The 15337-nt window shown below is 48.8% G+C and overlaps 1 protein-coding gene across 9 annotated transcripts in view; it reads right to left on the bottom strand.

Annotated features, from left to right (window-relative positions):
- Positions 1 to 15337, bottom strand: part of MAST3 (microtubule associated serine/threonine kinase 3) — a 349606-nt gene that overhangs the window by 249479 nt on the left and 84790 nt on the right. Inside the window, exon 1 of one of the 9 annotated variants that reach the window (XM_056569973.1) lies at positions 13967 to 14118. The exons of the other annotated variants lie outside the window; for them this stretch is intronic. Coding sequence (XP_056425948.1) covers positions 13967 to 14013 — 47 coding nt within the window. The 5' untranslated portion in view covers positions 14014 to 14118. Of the gene's footprint in view, positions 1 to 13966; positions 14119 to 15337 lie in introns of those variants that run through there. 9 annotated transcript variants of the gene reach the window in all.

The following is a 15337-nucleotide window of genomic DNA, read 5'->3' as shown; positions in this document are numbered from 1 at the left end:
GGCAACGGCAGGAGGTCTGGAACACAGGCTAGGAACACACAAGGAAACGCTTTCACTGGCACAATGGCAACAAGATCCGGCGAGGGAGTGAAGGGGAAGTGAGGTACAAATAGGGAGTGCACAGGTGAACACACTGATTGGAACCACTGCGCCAATCAGCGGCGCAGTGGCCCTTTAAATCGCAGAGACCCGGCGCGCGCGCGCCCTAGGGAGCGGGGCCGCGCGCGCCGGGACAGGACAGACGGAGAGCGAGTCAGGTACGGGAGCCGGGATGCGCATCGCGAGCGGGCGCTACCCGCATCGCGAATCGCATCCCGGCTGGAGACGGTATCGCAGCGCACCGGGTCAGTAGAGCTGCCCGGAGCGCTGCGGTAGCGAGAGAGAAGCGAGCGCTCCGGGGAGGAGCGGGGACCCGGAGCGCTCGGCGTAACAGTACCCCCCCCCCTTGGGTCTCCCCCTCTTCTTAGAGCCTGAGAACCTGAGGAGCAGACTTTTGTCTAGGATGTTGTCCTCAGGTTCCCAGGATCTCTCTTCAGGTCCACAGCCCTCCCAATCCACCAAAAAGAACCTTTTTCCTCTGACCGTCTTGGAGGCCAGTATCTCTTTCACTGAGAAGACGTCAGAAGAACCGGAGACAGGAGTGGGAGAAACTAATTTGGGAGAGAAACGGTTGATGATGAGTGGTTTAAGAAGAGAGACATGAAAGGCATTAGGAATACGGAGAGAAGGAGGAAGAAGAAGTTTGTAAGAGACAGGATTAATTTGGCACAAGACTTTGAAAGGACCAAGATAGCGTGGACCCAGTTTGTAACTGGGGACACGAAAGCGGACATATTTAGCGGAGAGCCATACCTTGTCTCCGGGAGCAAAAATGGGGGGAGCTCTTCTTTTCTTATCGGCAAACTTTTTCATGCGAGATGAAGCCTGTAAAAGAGAATCTTGGGTCTCTTTCCATATGGTGGAAAGATCACGAGTCACTTCATCTACAGCGGGCAAACCAGAGGGCAAGGGAGTAGGGAGGGGGGGAAGAGGGTGACGGCCGTACACCACGAAAAATGGGGATTTGGAGGAAGATTCAGAGACTCTAAAGTTATACGAGAACTCGGCCCATGGCAGAAGATCTGCCCAATCATCCTGGCGGGAGGAAACAAAATGTCGTAAATAATCACCCAAGACCTGGTTAATTCTTTCTACTTGTCCATTGGATTGAGGATGATATGCAGAAGAAAAGTTTAATTTAATCTTGAGTTGTTTACAGAGAGCCCTCCAGAATTTTGACACGAATTGGACGCCTCTATCCGAGACTATCTGTGTGGGCAACCCGTGAAGACGAAAAATGTGTACAAAAAATTGTTTAGCCAACTGAGGCGCTGAAGGAAGACCAGGAAGAGGGATGAAATGTGCCATCTTGGAGAATCGATCAACGACCACCCAAACAACAGTGTTGCCACGGGATGGGGGTAGGTCTGTAATAAAATCCATACCAATCAGAGACCAAGGCTGTTCGGGGACAGGCAGAGGATGAAGAAAACCAGCGGGCTTCTGGCGAGGAGTCTTATCCCGGGCACAGACAGTGCAGGCTCGCACAAAGTCCATGACATCCGTCTCCAGAGTCGGCCACCAATAGAAGCGAGAGATGAGTTGCACAGATTTCTTGATGCCTGCATGACCTGCGAGATGGGAGGAGTGACCCCATTTGAGGATTCCGAGGCGTTGGCATGGAGAGACGAAGGTCTTTCCTGGAGGAGTTTGCCTGATGGAGGCTGGAGAAGTGGAAATCAGGCAGTCAGGAGGAATGATGTGTTGCGGAGAGAGTTCAACTTCCGAGGCATCCGAGGAACGAGAGAGAGCATCGGCCCTAATGTTCTTATCGGCAGGCCGAAAGTGAATTTCAAAATTAAATCGGGCAAAGAACAGAGACCACCTGGCCTGGCGAGGATTCAGCCGTTGGGCAGACTGGAGATAGGAGAGGTTCTTGTGATCGGTGTAAATAATAACTGGAAATCTTTATCCCTCCAGCAGATGCCTCCATTCCTCAAGTGCTAATTTAATGGCTAGAAGCTCTCGATCCCCGATGGAGTAGTTCCTCTCCGCCGGAGAGAAGGTCCTAGAAAAAAAACCACAAGTAACAGCATGCCCGGAAGAATTTTTTTGTAGAAGGACCGCTCCAGCTCCTACAGAGGAGGCATCAACCTCCAATAGGAAGGGTTTAGATGGGTCAGGTCTGGAGAGCACGGGAGCCGAAGAAAAGGCAGACTTGAGCCGTTTAAAGGCGTCTTCCGCTTGAGGAGGCCAAGACTTGGGATTGGCATTTTTTTTGGTTAAAGCCACGATAGGGGCCACAACGGTAGAAAAATGTGGAATAAATTGCCTGTAATAATTGGCGAACCCCAAAAAACGTTGGATAGCACGGAGTCCGGAGGGGCGTGGCCAATCTAAGACGGCAGAGAGTTTGTCTGGATCCATTTGTAGTCCCTGGCCAGAGACCAAGTATCCTAGGAAAGGAAGAGATTGGCATTCAAACAGACATTTCTCTATCTTGGCATAAAGTTGATTGTCACGAAGTCTCTGAAGAACCATACGGACATGCTGGCGGTGTTCTTCTAGATTGGCAGAAAAAATCAGGATATCGTCCAGATATACAACAACACAGGAGTATAAGAGATCACGAAAAATTTCATTAACAAAGTCTTGGAAGACGGCAGGGGCGTTGCACAGGCCAAAGGGCATGACCAGATACTCAAAGTGTCCATCTCTAGTGTTAAATGCCGTTTTCCATTCATCCCCCTCTCTGATGCGGATGAGATTATAAGCACCTCTTAAGTCCAGTTTGGTAAAGATGTGGGCACCTTGGAGGCGATCAAAGAGTTCAGAGATGAGGGGTAGGGGGTAGCGGTTCTTTACCGTGATTTTATTAAGACCGCGGTAGTCAATGCAAGGACGTAGAGAGCCATCTTTTTTGGACACAAAGAAAAATCCGGCTCCGGCAGGAGAGGAGGATTTACGGATAAAGCCTTTTTTTAAATTTTCCTGGATGTACTCCGACATAGCAAGAGTCTCTGGGGCGGACAGAGGATAGATTCTGCCCCGGGGTGGAGTAGTGCCCGGGAGGAGGTCAATAGGACAATCATAAGGCCTGTGAGGAGGTAGAGTCTCAGCTTGTTTTTTGCAAAAAACATCCGCAAAGTCCATATAGGCCTTAGGGAGACCGGTTACAGGGGGAACCACAGAGTCACGGCAAGGGGTACTGGGAACCGGTTTTAGGCAGTCCTTGAAACAAGAGGGCCCCCAAGTCTTGATCTCCCCAGTGGACCAATCCAGGGTTGGGGAATGGAGTTGAAGCCAGGGTAGTCCAAGGAGGATTTCGGAAGTGCAATTGGGGAGGACCAAAAATTCAATCTTCTCGTGATGAGGTCCGATGCACATTAGAAGGGGCTCCGTGCGGAAACGTATGGTACAGTCCAATCTTTCATTGTTTACACAATTGATGTAGAGGGGTCTGGCGAGACTGGTCACTGGGATGTTGAACCTGTTGACGAGAGAGGCCAAAACAAAATTTCCTGCAGATCCGGAATCCAAGAAGGCCATAGTAGAGAAGGAGAAGGCAGAGGCAGATATCCGCACAGGCACAGTAAGACGTGGAGAAGCAGAGTAGACATCAAGGACTGTCTCACCTTTGTGCGGAGTCAGCGTACGTCTTTCCAGGCGGGGAGGACGGATAGGACAATCCTTCAGGAAGTGTTCGGTACTGGCACAGTACAGGCAGAGATTCTCCATGCGGCGTCGTGTCCTCTCTTGAGGTGTCAGGCGAGACCGGTCGACCTGCATAGCCTCCACGGCGGGAGGCACAGGAACGGATTGCAGGGGACCAGAGGAGAGAGGAGCCGGGGAGAAAAAACGCCTTGTGCGAACAAAGTCCATATCCTGGCGGAGCTCCTGACACCTTTCGGAAAAACGCATGTCAATGCGAGTGGCAAGATGGATGAGTTCATGTAGGTTAGCAGGGATTTCTCGTGCGGCCAGAACATCTTTAATGTTGCTGGATAGGCCTTTTTTAAAGGTCGCGCAGAGGGCCTCATTATTCCAGGATAATTCTGAAGCAAGAGTACGGAATTGTACGGCGTACTCGCCAACGGAAGAATTACCCTGGACCAGGTTCAACAGGGCAGTCTCAGCAGAAGAGGCTCGGGCAGATTCCTCAAAGACACTTCGAATTTCCGAGAAGAAGGAGTGTATAGAGGCAGTGACGGGGTCATTGCGGTCCCAGAGCGGTGTGGCCCATGACAGAGCTTTTCCAGACAGAAGGCTGACTACGAAAGCCACCTTAGACCTTTCAGTAGGAAACTGGTCCGACATCATCTCCAAGTGCAGGGAACATTGGGAAAGAAAGCCACGGCAGAATTTAGAGTCCCCATCAAATTTATCCGGCAAGGATAGTCGTAGACCAGAAGCGGCCACTCGCTGCGGAGGAGGTGCAGGAGCTGGCGGAGGAGATGATTGCTGAAGCTGTGGTAGTAGCTGCTGTAGCATCACGGTCAGTTGAGACAGCTGTTGGCCTTGTTGCGCTATCTGTTGTGACTGCTGGGCGACCACCGTGGTGAGGTCGGCGACAACTGGCAGAGGAACTTCAGCGGGATCCATGGCCGGATCTACTGTCACGATGCCGGCTGGCAGGTAGTGGATCCTCTGTGCCAGAGAGGGATTGGCGTGGACCGTGCTAGTGGATCGGTTCTAAGTCACTACTGGTTTTCACCAGAGCCCGCCGCAAAGCGGGATGGTCTTGCTGCGGCGGTAGTGACCAGGTCGTATCCACTAGCAACGGCTCAACCTCTCTGACTGCTGAAGATAGGCGCGGTACAAGGGAGTAGACAGAAGCAAGGTCGGACGTAGCAGAAGGTCGGGGCAGGCAGCAAGGATCGTAGTCGGGGGCAACGGCAGGAGGTCTGGAACACAGGCTAGGAACACACAAGGAAACGCTTTCACTGGCACAATGGCAACAAGATCCGGCGAGGGAGTGAAGGGGAAGTGAGGTACAAATAGGGAGTGCACAGGTGAACACACTGATTGGAACCACTGCGCCAATCAGCGGCGCAGTGGCCCTTTAAATCGCAGAGACCCGGCGCGCGCGCGCCCTAGGGAGCGGGGCCGCGCGCGCCGGGACAGGACAGACGGAGAGCGAGTCAGGTACGGGAGCCGGGATGCGCATCGCGAGCGGGCGCTACCCGCATCGCGAATCGCATCCCGGCTGGAGACGGTATCGCAGCGCACCGGGTCAGTAGAGCTGCCCGGAGCGCTGCGGTAGCGAGAGAGAAGCGAGCGCTCCGGGGAGGAGCGGGGACCCGGAGCGCTCGGCGTAACATCAATTTCATTTTGGCAAAATGTAGCCTTGCTTTTTTATGTCTCTGTGTCAGCAGTGGGGTCCTCCTGAGTCTTTTGCTATAACGTTTCATTTAATTTAAATGTCGATGGATAGTTCGCGCTGACACTGATGCTCCCTGAGCCTGCAGGACAGCTTGAATATCTTTGGAACTTGTTTGGGGCTGCTTATCCACCATCCAGACTATCCTGTGTTGACACCTTTCATCAATGTTTCTCTTCCGTCCACGTCCAGGGAGATTAGCTATAGTGCCATGGGTTGCAAACTTCTTGATAATGTTGCGCACTGTGGACAAAGGCAAATCTAGATCTCTGAAGATGGCCTTGTAACCTTGATATTGTTGATATATTTCCACAATTTTGGTTCTCAAGTCCTCAGACAGTTCTCTTCTCCTGTTTCTGTTGTCCATGCTTAGTGTGGCACACACAGAAACAATATTATTTTTCCACAATTTTGAAAGGGTACCAATAATTTTGTCCAGCCCATTTTTGAAGTTTGGTGTGGCATAATATCCAATTAGCTTTTTTTCCTCCCTTTTTTGATTTAGCTGCAATACACACAAAGGGAATAAACCTGTGTATAGCAAAACATGTGTTACTGCAATCCTTTTCTATGAAAAATGTCAGGGGTGCCAACATTTACGGCCATGACTATATGTCTTTTTGTCAAAGTACAAAGTAAAACAGTCATAGAAATTTTTGCAACAAATGTGGGGCATGTGAATATACCAAGATAAATGACATTACTGAACCATTTACCATATAAGCAGACAAAAAAATGTATACAGATGTAATTAGTTTTTTCACAGAACAAACAATTTTCTAATGACTAAAATTAAATATATTTCTATGTATCCCACTTTCTAAATGATTGAATAACATTGGCATTATATTGTAAGAAAAACTTTACAGGGGTATTCTGGGGAAAATGTAGAAAAATAGGCTCAGGGAAATTGTAAAAGCAAAAAAAAAAAAACCTCCTAAAATAACCTTTCATGCTCCCCTGCCTTTGTCTTGGAGCACCTGTCTCAATGCAAAGCACTTGTTTGAGGTTGGCCCATGTACTTGCCTGCTCAGCCAACTAGCAGCTGTAGCAGGGTCTTGCCTTAGCCACTGATTGGCTGAGCAGGCGACTGTAAGTGCTGCCCCCGAACACAGGAAGTGCTGCAAAACAAGATGGAGCATTATAACAGCGGTGACAGTGGGGGAAAGAGGGAATTAAGTATAGGAGTTTTTTTGTTTACCACCTTCCACCCACCTATTTGTTTACGTTTTCCCTGGAATACCCTTTTAAGGCTGTGTTCATGTTGTGCATTTTTGTTGCGTTTTTAATATGTGTTTTTTGTCTTGAAAGGTGGACTCACTAAGTGTAAACATTGTAGGCCAGCAAAATAATCTTTGTAGCACATGATATAACTATACTGACATACAACCACATGCCAACAACTAAAATAAACTCAAAACTTAAACAAACTTTACAGTTTATTGTAAATAACAGCACTATCAAAATGGCCTCTGGTATGGTCACAATTATTTGTAATGATGACCCTGATCTCAATATTCTGTCAATAGGTGAATAGTTATTTTTTTGTGTGTGTGTCTATTTGGCATCTTAAATCTTGCTGCTTTTAGCATTTTACTATAAAATGAACATTCTCATTCAGTATGTGAGTCTAGCACTTTTATGAAGCAATTTGGGAATAGGATCATAAGGCCAATATGCTACAACGAGGATGTCTAGATGATGCATTCATTTTTATTCCCAGTTATGAATTGCTAGACCATAGGTAGTTGAATATTATTGCCATTTAATTAATCTATCAAGACAGCATTCAGTATTTAAAACAGTGGCAAATCTACACAGTTAAACACTAATATTTTTTTAAAACTTAGTTTTTCATATGGTTTGTTACCATCAAATTGTCAGTGTTTTCCATTAACATTAAACTGTTATTGAATAATCTAAAATGGATTTACACTAAAGAACTTTGGGATCATCAAGCTATGGTTATCAATGACATAACCATTGAAGTTGAGCATGACTTCCATTGACTTGCCACAACTGTTACTTCAATACCAAAGTCATAGTAAAAGTTGCACCATGATGTTGTCACGATGCCGGCTGGCAGGTAGTGGATCCTCTGTGCCAGAGAGGGATTGGCGTGGACCGTGCTAGTGGATCGGTTCTAAGTCACTACTGGTTTTCACCAGAGCCCGCCGCAAAGCGGGATGGTCTTGCTGCGGCGGTAGTGACCAGGTCGTATCCACTAGCAACGGCTCACCTCTCTGGCTGCTGAAGATAGGCGCGGTACAAGGGAGTAGACAGAAGCAAGGTCGGACGTAGCAGAAGGTCGGGGCAGGCAGCAAGGATCGTAGTCAGGGGCAACGGCAGGAGGTCTGGAACACAGGCTAGGAACACACAAGGAAACGCTTTCACTGGCACGATGGCAACAAGATCCGGCAAGGGAGTGCAGGGGAAGTGAGGTGATATAGGGAAGTGCACAGGTGAACACACTAATTGGAATCACTGCGCCAATCAGCGGCGCAGTGGCCCTTTAAATCGCAAAGACCCGGCGCGCGCGCGCCCTAGGGAGCGGGGCCGCGCGCGCCGGGACAGGACCGAGGGAGAGCGAGTCAGGTACGGGAGCCGGGGTGCGCATCGCGAGCGGGCGCTACCCGCATCGCGAATCGCATCCCGGCTGGAAGCGGAATCGCAGCGCCCCGGGTCAGTGGATCTGACCGGAGCGCTGCAGCGGGGAGAGGGTAGCGAGCGCTCCGGGGAGGAGCGGGGACCCGGAGCGCTCGGCGTAACAGTACCCCCCCCCTTGGGTCTCCCCCTCTTCTTAGAGCCTGAGAACCTGAGGAGCAGACTTTTGTCTAGGATGTTGTCCTCAGGTTCCCAGGATCTCTCTTCAGGACCACAACCCTCCCAGTCCACTAAAAAAAAAGTTTTCCCTCTGACCTTTTTAGAAGCTAAAATCTCTTTGACAGAGAAGATGTCCGAGGAGCCGGAAACAGGAGTGGGAGGAACAGATTTGGGAGAAAAACGGTTGAGGATGAGTGGTTTAAGAAGAGAGACGTGAAAGGCATTAGGGATACGAAGAGAAGGAGGAAGAAGAAGTTTGTAAGAGACAGGATTAATTTGACACAAAATTTTGAAAGGACCAAGATAGCGTGGTCCCAACTTGTAGCTAGGGACACGGAAGCGGACATATTTAGCGGAGAGCCATACCTTGTCTCCAGGGGAAAAAACGGGAGGAGCTCTTCTTTTCTTATCCGCGAACTTCTTCATGCGTGATGAAGCCTGTAAGAGAGAATTTTGGGTCTCTCTCCATATGATGGAAAGGTCACGAGAAATTTCATCCACAGCGGGCAGACCAGAGGGCAAGGGGGTAGGGAGGGGGGGAAGAGGGTGACGGCCGTACACCACGAAAAATGGGGATTTGGAGGAAGATTCAGAGACTCTGAAGTTATACGAGAATTCGGCCCATGGAAGGAGATCTGCCCAGTCATCCTGGCGGGAGGAAACAAAATGTCGCAAATAATCACCCAAGACCTGGTTAATTCTTTCTACTTGTCCATTGGACTGGGGATGATATGCAGAAGAAAAATTTAATTTAATCTTGAGTTGTTTACAGAGAGCCCTCCAGAATTTAGACACGAATTGGACGCCTCTATCCGAGACGATCTGCGTAGGCAACCCGTGAAGACGAAAAATGTGTACAAAAAATTGTTTAGCCAACTGAGGCGCTGAAGGAAGACCAGGAAGAGGGATGAAATGTGCCATTTTGGAGAATCGATCAACGACCACCCAAATAACAGTGTTGCCACGGGAAGGGGGTAAATCAGTAATAAAATCCATACCAATCAGAGACCAAGGCTGTTCGGGGACAGGCAGGGGATGAAGAAAACCAGCGGGCTTCTGGCGAGGAGTCTTATCCCGGGCACAGATAGTGCAGGCTCGCACAAAGTCCACAACATCCGTCTCCAGAGTCGGCCACCAATAGAAGCGGGAGATGAGTTGCACAGATTTCTTGATGCCCACATGACCTGCGAGATGGGAGGAGTGACCCCATTTGAGGATTCCGAGGCGTTGGCGTGGAGAAACAAAGGTCTTTCCTGGAGGAGTTTGCCTGATGGAGGCAGGAGAAGTGGAGATCAGGCAGTCAGGTGGAATGATGTGTTGCGGAGAGAGTTCAACTTCTGAGGCATCCGAGGAACGAGAGAGAGCATCGGCCCTAATGTTCTTATCGGCAGGACGAAAGTGAATCTCAAAATTAAATCGGGCAAAGAACAGAGACCACCGGGCCTGGCGAGGATTCAGCCGTTGGGCAGACTGGAGGTAGGAGAGGTTCTTGTGGTCGGTGTAAATAATTACTGGAAATCTTGATCCCTCCAGCAGATGCCTCCATTCCTCAAGTGCTAATTTAATGGCTAGAAGCTCTCGATCCCCGATGGAGTAGTTCCTCTCCGCCGGAGAGAAGGTCCTAGAAAAAAAACCACAAGTGACAGCATGCCCGGAAGAATTTTTTTGTAGAAGAACAGCTCCAGCTCCCACTGAGGAGGCATCAACCTCCAATAGGAAGGGTTTGGAAGGGTCAGGTCTGGAGAGCACGGGAGCCGAAGAGAAGGCAGACTTGAGTCGTTTAAAGGCGTCTTCCGCTTGAGGAGGCCAAGACTTGGGATCGGCATTTTTTTTGGTTAAAGCCACGATAGGAGCCACAACGGTAGAAAAATGTGGAATAAATTGCCTGTAATAATTGGCGAACCCCAAAAAGCGTTGGATAGCACGGAGTCCGGAGGGGCGTGGCCAATCTAAGACGGCAGAGAGTTTGTCTGGATCCATTTGTAGTCCCTGGCCAGAGACCAAATATCCTAGAAAAGGAAGAGATTGGCATTCAAACAGACATTTCTCAATTTTGGCATAGAGTTGATTGTCACGAAGTCTCTGAAGAACCATACGGACATGCTGGCGGTGTTCTTCTAGATTGGCAGAAAAAATTAGGATATCGTCCAGATATACAACAACACAGGAGTATAACAGATCACGAAAAATTTCATTAACAAAGTCTTGGAAGACAGCAGGGGCGTTGCACAGGCCAAAGGGCATGACCAGATACTCAAAGTGTCCATCTCTGGTGTTAAATGCCGTTTTCCACTCATCCCCCTCTCTGATGCGGATGAGGTTATAGGCGCCTCTTAAGTCCAATTTAGTAAAGATGTGGGCACCTTGGAGGCGATCAAAGAGTTCAGAGATGAGGGGTAGGGGGTAGCGGTTCTTAACCGTGATTTTATTAAGACCGCGGTAGTCAATGCAAGGACGTAGGGAGCCATCTTTTTTGGACACAAAGAAAAATCCGGCTCCGGCAGGAGAGGAGGATTTACGGATAAAGCCCTTTTTTAAATTTTCCTGGACGTATTCAGACATGGCAAGAGTCTCTGGGGCAGAGAGAGGATAAATTCTGCCCCGGGGTGGAGTAGTGCCCGGGAGGAGGTCGATAGGACAATCATAAGGCCTGTGAGGAGGTAGAGTCTCAGCTTGTTTTTTGCAGAAAACATCCGCGAAGTCCATATAGGCCTTAGGGAGACCGGTTACGGGAGGAACCACAGAGTCACGGCAAGGGTTACTGGGAACCGGTTTTAAACAGTCCTTGGAACAAGAGGGACCCCAACTCTTGATCTCCCCAGTGGACCAATCCAGGGTTGGGGAATGAAGTTGAAGCCAGGGAAGTCCAAGGAGAATTTCCGAGGTGCAATTGGGGAGGACCAAAAGTTCAATCCTCTCGTGATGAGATCCGATGCTCATAAGAAGGGGCTCCGTGCGGAAACGTATGGTACAGTCCAATCTTTCATTGTTTACACAATTGATGTAAAGGGGTCTGGCGAGACTGGTCACTGGGATGTTGAACCTGTTGACGAGAGAGGCCAAAATAAAATTTCCTGCAGATCCAGAGTCCAAGAAGGCCACAGTAGAGAAGGAGAAGGCAGAGGCAGACATTCGCACAGGCACAGTAAGACGTGGAGAAGCAGAGTAGACATCAAGGACTGTCTCACCCTTGTGCGGAGTCAGCGTACGTCTTTCCAGGCGGGGAGGACGGATAGGACAATCCCTCAGGAAATGTTCGGTACTAGCACAGTACAGGCAGAGGTTCTCCATGCGGCGTCGTGTCCTCTCTTGAGGTGTCAGGCGAGACCGGTCGACCTGCATAGCCTCCACGGCGGGAGGCACAGGAACAGATTGCAGGGGACCAGAGGAGAGAGGAGCCGAGGAGAAGAAACGCCTCGTGCGAACAGAGTCCATATCTTGGCGGAGCTCCTGACGCCTTTCGGAAAAACGCATGTCAATGCGAGTGGCTAGGTGAATAAGTTCATGTAAATTAGCAGGAATTTCTCGTGCGGCCAGAACATCTTTAATGTTGCTGGATAGGCCTTTTTTAAAGGTCGCGCAGAGGGCCTCATTATTCCAGGATAATTCTGAAGCAAGAGTACGGAATTGTACGGCATACTCGCCAACGGAAGAATTACCCTGGACCAGGTTCAACAGGGCAGTCTCAGCAGAAGAGGCTCGGGCAGGTTCCTCAAAGACACTTCGGATTTCCGAGAAGAAGGAGTGTACAGAGGCAGTGACGGGGTCATTGCGGTCCCAGAGCGGTGTGGCCCAAGACAGGGCTTTTCCAGACAGAAGGCTGACTACGAAAGCCACCTTAGACCTTTCAGTGGGAAACAGGTCCGACATCATCTCCAGATGCAGGGAACATTGGGAAAGAAAGCCACGGCAAAACTTAGAGTCCCCATCAAATTTATCCGGCAAGGATAGGCGTAGACCAGGAGCGGCCACTCGCTGCGGAGGAGGTGCAGGAGCTGGCGGAGGAGATGACTGCTGAAGCTGTGGTAGTAACTGCTGTAGCATAACGGTCAGTTGAGACAGCTGTTGGCCTTGTTGCGCAATCTGTTGTGACTGCTGGGCGACCACCGTGGTAAGGTCAGCGACAACTGGCAGAGGAACTTCAGCGGGATCCATGGCCGGATCTACTGTCACGATGCCGGCTGGCAGGTAGTGGATCCTCTGTGCCAGAGAGGGATTGGCGTGGACCGTGCTAGTGGATCGGTTCTAAGTCACTACTGGTTTTCACCAGAGCCCGCCGCAAAGCGGGATGGTCTTGCTGCGGCGGTAGTGACCAGGTCGTATCCACCAGCAACGGCTCACCTCTCTGGCTGCTGAAGATAGGCGCGGTACAAGGGAGTAGACAGAAGCAAGGTCGGACGTAGCAGAAGGTCGGGGCAGGCAGCAAGGATCGTAGTCAGGGGCAACGGCAGGAGGTCTGGAACACAGGCTAGGAACACACAAGGAAACGCTTTCACTGGCACAATGGCAACAAGATCCGGCAAGGAAGTGCAGGGGAAGTGAGGTGATATAGGGAAGTGCACAGGTGAAGACACTAATTGGAATCACTGCGCCAATCAGCGGCGCAGTGGCCCTTTAAATTGCAAAGACCCGGCGCGCGCGCGCCCTAGGGAGCGGGGCCGCGCGCGCCGGGACAGGACCGAGGGAGAGCGAGTCAGGTACGGGAGCCGGGGTGCGCATCGCGAGCGGGCGCTACCCGCATCGCGAATCGCATCCCGGCTGGAAGCGGAATCGCAGCGCCCCGGGTCAGTGGATCTGACCGGAGCGCTGCAGCGGGGAGAGGGTAGCGAGCGCTCCGGGGAGGAGCGGGGACCCGGAGCGCTCGGCGTAACAGATGTAGCTCTGCAGATGTGCTAAGGATGAATTGTGCAGCTGAATACATTCTTATCAGATGTCTTGTGCCACATACCATAAAAAGACTAGTTATCATGAAAATGCTAGAGCTTGTAAGCAGTCAACTTTCATCATACTACACAACCTGTTAATCTACTAGGCTAGTATAGCCGTGCACAGACCATTTAGTAGATTACTAGAAAGGTAAAGGTAATAGTTGTACTATTAACCTATACAGGTAAGCAAATCAGTTATGTCAATCCTTCACATACACACTGTAGCCTACAGTAGCCTGCTATCATTCAAGTGGTCTCTTCTGTTCATCAGAATTCATTTTACATTGCTAGCAACTTCCTACAATGTGTATGGTAATCCCAAGTGTCCCCCGCTCATCCATGTATTGCAGGGAACACCATTTACTTTTGATGTATCACATATTGCGTAGTACATGGAAATGGAACCTTACTTCATGTATGCAGTTTATCGGTTAACTATATAACTGCGTAGCACTGATGGACACAGACAGTGTACAGATTGACAGTATGATTCACTACAATGGGATATCTTATTGTTGTTTACATGCAGCCACTGCCATTCATAAAACAATATGGTTATCCCTAACAGATTTTTATTACATCAAGGTTATATAGCAAAATTTCCCTTACATATTATATAAATCTACAATCATGCATGCACACATATCACAGGTAGATGGAAAGCTACAGTAGGCTTCAACAGCTGTTTTAGCCATGTCCCCAAAGCCCTCCCAAAATACCATGAACCTCTCCGAATGTGTCCATTAATTCAGTGTGTCCAACCCCCGGAAAATTGCAGACATATGCATATACTCACTCTAATGTCAATGAAGGGATTTTCAGTTTGTCTCTCCTGGATTTCATGGCTGTTCACAGATGAATCCTGCTGTAGTGTGTTTCTCACTCTCCCTGTCTGATCTTTCGCTTATGTTATCAGCACAGCCAGAGATAATAAGTGTACTAGGCACAGCTGGCCATTGGGGAGGGAGGGAGAAGAGGGAAGGAGGGAGGGAGCATGTGTGTAAAGACTGAGTAATGCAAATTTACAGAGTGCTCTCTGTATATGGGTCATCCCATGAATTGCTCTCTTTGCCGGAATAAGATTACCCCCCTTGTACGCATAAGAAACAAACAAATTGCTGGCAAGTAAACAGACATTTTCAGATTAGACAGTTATGGTTAAATAATGAATTATGAGCTCATGCCATAGTATTAAATTATTTCACTAAATGCCAGTCAGTCGCCTGTAATTCCAGTGCCCACTACAGACCAGAGACAACTGGGTTTTGCTTGCTGAGAGTGACTCTTAGTTTATTACTTCATGCAGTAGATAATGCAGTGCATGTGTATAAAATGTATCTTATCTACATTATGTGACATGTGAGGGCATTCACTTGCCTGGTAAGTAATTCCATTCTTTTTATGTCTGTTTTTCTTCTGATTAGTTTTTGGAAAACATTTAAGGAAGCGGTGGTGGTGAGGGTGTCCCAGGGTTTTACATTTCCTTAGTATGGTGGGAATGGATGATGGCACAAATGAATGATAAGATAGCAGCCGGGAACTGAAACAGACAGATGATGAATAAAAACAAGCTACAAAAATTTACCCTAACTAGTTTTCCCTAGATCCTTTTTTAGCCCTATCCCTAAACACTGATTCTCACTGTCCCTAAAAATAATCCTAATGAAAATACTCTAATCTGCAAAACTGACCCTTATACAATCAACGGGAGTACACTAGAGACAAGAACCAAGGCTCAGAAGTACTGAACTTATGAAAAAATGCAGCAAGATGAGAGTGGTAGAAGCAGATACAGACTACACAAGAATGAACCAAGAACAGCCCTGACTGATTAAGAACAAAACTAAGCTAAAAAAAAGTACTTAGAAATCACAGCAATGTACACCGCATAAGCTACAATCCACTAACACTGCAAAAGCCAAGGATATTGAAAGAAAGCAGCAAGATCTAGTGCACATCCACTGCCCCAAAGAAACAGGAGAAGATGTAGTAGCAAGATGATCCCTGCTGTTCGGAACACCACATAGGAAACTATGGAACCAGTTTTGACATTGGTTCTCCTCCAGCATTGTCCAAAAGGAGAAAGAAACTGGAAATCTACACATATGTGAATCGACCCTCATTGTGATTTTAATTGATATTGTGCTGCTGAAGCGATATATCTAAA

The sequence above is a fragment of the Hyla sarda genome, chromosome 1 (genome assembly GCF_029499605.1).
Source record: "Hyla sarda isolate aHylSar1 chromosome 1, aHylSar1.hap1, whole genome shotgun sequence".
Taxonomy (NCBI): Eukaryota; Metazoa; Chordata; class Amphibia; order Anura; family Hylidae; genus Hyla; species Hyla sarda.
Note: the sequence above shows the minus strand (reverse complement) of the source record. Positions and strands in the feature narration are given on the sequence as shown.